The sequence below is a fragment of the Hyperoodon ampullatus genome (genome assembly GCF_949752795.1).
Source record: "Hyperoodon ampullatus genome assembly, chromosome: X".
Taxonomy (NCBI): domain Eukaryota; kingdom Metazoa; phylum Chordata; class Mammalia; order Artiodactyla; family Ziphiidae; genus Hyperoodon; species Hyperoodon ampullatus.
Genome location: NC_136913.1, coordinates 28,906,567 through 28,912,642, shown reverse-complemented (window position 1 = coordinate 28,912,642; position 6,076 = coordinate 28,906,567). Strand labels below are relative to the sequence as shown.

Here is a 6,076-nt window from a genome sequence, read left to right as displayed (position 1 = left end):
TTTTAAAAAAAGAAATTCAAATTTTGGCTTCAGTCTAAATCAGAATCTATATTTTATTTTATTTTATTTTTATTTTTTTTTTTTTTGCGGTACACAGGCCTCTCACTGTTGTGGCCTCTCCCGTTGCGGAGCACAGGCTCTGGACGCGCAGGCTCAGCGGCCACGGCTCACGGGCCCGGCTGCTCCGCGGCATGTGGGATCCTCCCGGACCGGGGCACGAACCCGTGTCCCCTGCATCGGCAGGCAGACGCTCAACCACCGCGCCACCAGGGAAGCCCCAGAATCTATATTTTAAAAGGTCCCAGACCTAAATAAATGGAAAGATATCCCACGTTTATGGATCAGAAGACTTAATATTGTTAAGATATCAATACTCCCCCAAATTATCTACAGATTCAACACAATCCCTATCAATATCCCAGCAAGCTTTTTTGGGAAAAGAACTGTCAAGCTTATCCTAAAATTCATATGGAAATACAAGGAACCCAGAACAGCCAAAACAGTCTTGAAAAAGAAGAATAAAGTTGGATGACTCATACTTTCCTATTTCAAAACTTGTTACAAAGCTACAGTAGTCAAGGCAGTGTTGTACTATCATAAGTTTAGATATATAGATTTACAGAATAGAACTGGGAGTCCAGAAATAGGCCCATATATTTATGGCCAATTGATTTTCAACAATTATGCCAAGACCATCCAATGGGGAAAGAACAGTCTTCTCAGCAAATGGTACTGGGATAACTGAAGACCCTCATACAATAGAATGAAGTTAGATTCCCTACCTCACATCATATACAAAAATTAATTCAAAATGGATCAGAGACCTAAATGTACCTAAATCTAAGAGCTAAAACTATAAAATTCTTAAAAGAAAACCTAGGTGTAAATCTTTGTGACCTTAAATTAGGCAATGGTTTCTTGATATGACACCAAAAGTACAAGTGACAAAAGAAAAATAGATAAATTGTACTTCATCATAATTAAGAACTTTTGTGCTTCAAAGGAATCACCATTAACAAAGTGAAAAGACAACCCACAGAATGGAAGAAAATATTTGTGAATCATGTATCTGATAAGGGACTTATATCCAGAACAGATGCAGAACTCTTACAAGACGACAATAAAAAAACAAACGATTCTATTTTTCAATGGGCAAGAGATTCGAGTAGACACTTCTCTAAAGAAGACATGCAAATGGCCAATAAGTACATATAAAGGTGCTAAACATCATTAGTCATTAGGGGAATGCAAATCAAAACCACAATGTGATACCACTTACTATCCACTAAGATGATTAAAATTTTTAAACAAACAGACAATAACAGTGTTAGAACCTTCACATATTGCTGGTAGGAATGTAAAAATGGTGCTTTGGAAAACATTCTGGGAGTTCCTCAAAATATTAAACATAGAGCTACCATATAACCCAGCAATTCCATGCCTATGTATATTCCCAAGATAATCAAAAACATGTATACACAAAAACCTGTACAAGAAGGTTCATAGCAACATTATTCATAATAGCCACAGAATGGAAACAACTCAAATGTCCATCAACTGATGAAAGGATAAATAAAATGTGATATATCCACATAATGGAATACAATTTAGCAATAAAAAGGATAAAAGATTTAAAACATTATGCTAAGTAAAAGAAGGCACATACAAAAGGCCACATACTATATGATTGCATTTATTTGAAAAGTCCAGAACAGGCAAATCTACAGAGATAGAAAGTTGATTAGGGGTGGCCAAACCTTGGGGGAGGCGGGATGGGGAGTGAGTGCTAATGGGTAGGGAATTTTATTTTGGAGTGATGAAAATACTCTGAGATGTGGTAATGGTTGCACAACTCCATGAATATACAAAAAAACAGGTAAATGTTCACTTTCCAAAGGTGAATTTTATAGTATATGAATTATATCTCAATAGGGTTATTTTTTAATGGTCTCAAGACAGTGCATAGGTGCCCTGGGTTTCCGGCCTCATCCAGGTTCCTAGGGAACCTAGAGCACGGTGCCCCGCCCCCTTCCGGCCACTGTCACCCCCTTCCGGTAATGGACCCGCCCCCCACCCTCTGTCCCCTCCCCTTCCCCGTCCAATAACGCACTTCCGGTCCATCCCCGAGCGGCCGCCCTCTTCGACCACACGGGAGAGCTCCGTGGCAGCTACCGCGGGCCCCGCAGCTTCGCCTTCACCTTGGCCTCCACGCCCGCCATGCTACCCGCGCCGTCTGCCATGAAGCAAGCGCCGCCCTCGCAGGGGCGCCAGAACTACCACCCCGACTACGAGGCTGCCATCAACAGCCATTTCACCCTGGAGCTCCACGCCTCCTTGTTCTGCCTGGCCGTGGCCGTTTACGTCCACCGCGACGACGTCATGGCCGTGAATCATTTCACCCGGTTCTTCCTGCGCCACTCCCGCCAGCACAAGAAGCGGGCCCAGGGCCTGATGCGCCTGCAGAACAAGCGCGGGGGCCACGTCAGATTCCAAGACATCTGGAAGCCAGTCAGTGACAACTGGAAGAGCGGCCTCAAGGCCATGAAGTGCGCCTTGTTCCTGGAGAACCACGTGAACCAGAGCCTGTTCCACCTGCACCAGCTGGCCACCGAACAGAGCGACCACCACCTGTGCCACTTCCTGGCAACTCACTACCTCAGCCAGCAGGTGGCGTTCATCACAGAGCTGGAGGGTCATGTCACCACCCTGAGCATGATGGAGGCCCCGGACGTCGACCTGGCAGGGTTCCTCTTTGACAAGCTCACCCTGGGCGACAGCGACAAGAACTGAGCCTGGACTGGACTTCCCCAGAGCCACGGGGTGACCAGAGCCCTGGTCACCGTGCCTGCCATGCAGAGGGCAATACTGCCCTTGCAGAAGAAGTTCGCTTAAGTTTTTTTTGTTTTTTTTGTTTTTTTGCAACAAGTGCAGGACTCTCTTTTCCTGGACTTTACTTTATCACTTAAGTTTTTTTCTTCCAGTTTTTCCGTTTCTTCCAATAAAGTTATTTGGTTCCTAAAGAAATAAAGGTCTCTCCTTGGTTCCTGTGTGCAAATCGCTCACTTTTTAAAACAGGTATCCAGGAGGCTCTCCACCCACCCATGCCCCACCCACATGCAGCTCAGGATCTCCACAGAGGGAGGGAGAAGGCATTCCATGGGGCCCTGGAAAGTGCAAAATCCATCTTCCCCTTTTAAACAGTGTGTGTGGGGTGGGGTGAGATGGGTGGTCTGGGGCCCTAATGGGTGCCTAATGGGTGGGTGGGTGGTGTCTGCGGGTGCCCATATATGGTAAAGATATAAATAAAAGAATATGGTCTAGAATTCATCACAGTAGTTGCCTCTGGGGAAGAAGTGAAGGGAATGGGCAGGGATTAAAAGAAAGGGGATCTTCAGCATTATCTGATGTAACTTAGTTCAATAAATTACGCACATGTTAATGGTTGTTGATTCTCGGTAGCAAGCTGGGGGCCCTGGAAGCCAGCATGTCAGAGCCTGTTGTTGACAAGCTCACCCTGGGCTACAGTGATAATGGGGAATGAGCCTTGGGCTGTCTTCCCCATAGCCAGGGGTTGACCAACTAAAATAATAATAATGGTACTTTCCAAGTCCAAGTCCTCTTATTTACATTCTTGTATTTTATTTATATAAGAACCTCAAGAAGTAAGAAGGATAGGTGTTATCAGTGAGAAAAAGGCCACACAGGTAAGAAGTAGCAACGTGGAATGTGGACATGAACATGGATTTTCTGATGGGGGGGTGGTGTGTGTGTGTGTGTGTGTGTGTGTGTGTGTGTCATTGTTAAGAAAGACTGTGTGGGTAGACTGGGAATCCAGCCAGACAACTAGCCTCAGAAGGGAGGGAAATCCCCGACACTTAAAGACAGCCCTGATCACTGCAGTCTCTCCTCTAATTACAGGTGTGCCTTCCAGCCTAGGGTGGGAATGGCTGCTAAACCTCAGCCAAAATCCTTCTCATAGGAAAGAAGTCTTCAGAATTGGCCACCCTTGAATGCATAAGAGGTAGCAGGGCACCTCGCAGGAAGGCAGTCACCACCTATACACATGAATCCCTCTGTTCAGCCTCTCTCCCTCACACAGGCAGCAACACTGCTACCTGAGTTGGCCCTGAATACCTGGAAAGAACTTGGGACTGGAAATCCCCCGAGATCGCATCTTTGCCTGTGGTGGCTTCTCTTCAGGCACAAAAGGTGAGGGGAGTGGCTGCAAAACACACATGTTCTGCCTGCAAATTCACCTCATCTGGACTGAGAAACCCTGTATTTTTGCTATGCATGGGGTACTGTAATCTATATACCAAAGCACTGCCTGTCACGGGCTCTTCACCTGGATTCTAAAGCTGACTCCAGTCTTGGGCGCCGGGCCCCCCTTTTTATCCCATCTTTTCCTTTTGTGTGATTCAGAGGGACTCCCCGGGATAATGCAGAGAAGTCTACTTAGAGCTACATCCTCTTATTTTACCTGGAAAAGAAAGATTTCCTCACCTGCAAGACTCAAAGAGACTTGTGATTGTAACACTCCAGTGCCTATTACAAGCCACAACTTGTAGTGTCACATTTCACAGCTTTTAAGAATCCCTGGCAGGGAAGTTTAAATACGGTGGCAGCTCAATTATTTCTCTCCTTGTTCTTCTAAAAGACAAAAGTGAACATTCTAAATCCCCCTTTTCCTAGTTCAGTTTTGGGGTCCACAGTCTTTTGAACATGTGGGGCAGTGATGGAAAGCAGTAAGAAACATTCAGACTAATGGAGTTTGCCCCATTGTACTTTACATCTTGACTTTGTCCATCACCGTAAGTCTCCTCATTTTCCCACCCTCCCCTGCCTGCCGTACACCTCTCAAAAGGGGTGAGCAAACTTCTGGTGGGTGTGTCACCTTCCTGCATACTCACAGCCTTCCCGACTCCTTGATAACCTGACTTTCAAGACATGGGAGTGAGTTGTGACGTGGTCTTCCAGACCTTGAAAATACCACCCTGAGATGCACAGCTGGATGGCTGTCAGTCATTGGCCATGCTCTGTTGCTTGGGGGAATAATGTCTGAAATAGTGGCTGTTGCTATGGTACCGGAGTCTCAGGCAACGATAATATCAGGACAGACTGAGGGAAAATGATAATAAAATTGATAACTTCATCTCAGGCTCAAACACAGATTCAGATGAACTGTGTTGAATAATTTACCTCTGGGGGAAAAAAATCCTCACTCTATCACAAAAGGAAATTTCTTAATAGATGGTTGTCACTGACAAATTGTACTTCATTTTCCAGAAAAAGGAAAAGTTATTTTTTTCCCTCAGAAATGTGTGACAAGCAGTACAAAGCACCCATTAATTTCTCCTGAATCATCTCTACTCTTGAAATTTGTTCTACATTTCTGATTTTTAAATTCTCCTTTAATTTTTTTGCATTTGCCAGCAATTCCAGTTTCTTTTCACAAGCCCAAGAGACATATCTAATCAAGTATTCAGGAGAGGAAGGCATTATCACTAATCTTGGAAGTGATACTATGCTTCAGGTTTTAAAATAAAAATTTTTATTACAGATTTTTTTTTGCAGTACTGGGTTCATCTTCAGAGGGATATTGATGGAGAATATGCTTCAGGAAAGCTGAAGTGAAGGTGATTAGAAAAGCATTAGGACACCTAAAAAGTAAAGAAATGTATGCCTTGATTCATTTAGTCAAGAAGGATGTAAGAGTGGAATAAGTTACAGTGAGAAAGCAAAGTAGTAAGGGCTAACATAATAATCGTGTATCAGTTTGGATTGGGTTTGTTTATGAGTAACTGAGATCAGAAAAGCAGTGGCTTTAAGAAAAAAAAAGAAAAAAAAAAGGGTTTCCTCTCCCATATGTAAAACAAGTATGGAGGAAAACAGTTCAGGCTGCTGAGGAAATTCCTTCCATATCATTTCACTCATTCCACGAGGTGCATTTTTTTTCACACTTTCACATCTTTAAAATTGGGATACATCTTACAATCACTGTTGGCTACAGCTGTCATTGCCTGAGCAAGCACATCAGGACTCAATGGAGTGGTCTCACTGGCTAGGAACAAACTTC

General features: G+C 44.0%; 1 protein-coding gene across 1 annotated transcript; it reads left to right on the top strand.

Moving 5' to 3' along the window:
- Nucleotides 1–2,217: 2,217 nt before the first annotated feature.
- Nucleotides 2,218–2,790, top strand: LOC307069612 (ferritin heavy chain-like; the record flags this gene model as incomplete). Its single annotated transcript, XM_079727987.1, has 1 exon — nucleotides 2,218–2,790. The coding sequence occupies one exon, from the start codon at nucleotides 2,218–2,220 to the stop codon at nucleotides 2,788–2,790; it is 573 nt and encodes a 190-aa protein (XP_079584113.1).
- Nucleotides 2,791–6,076: the final 3,286 nt, after the last annotated feature.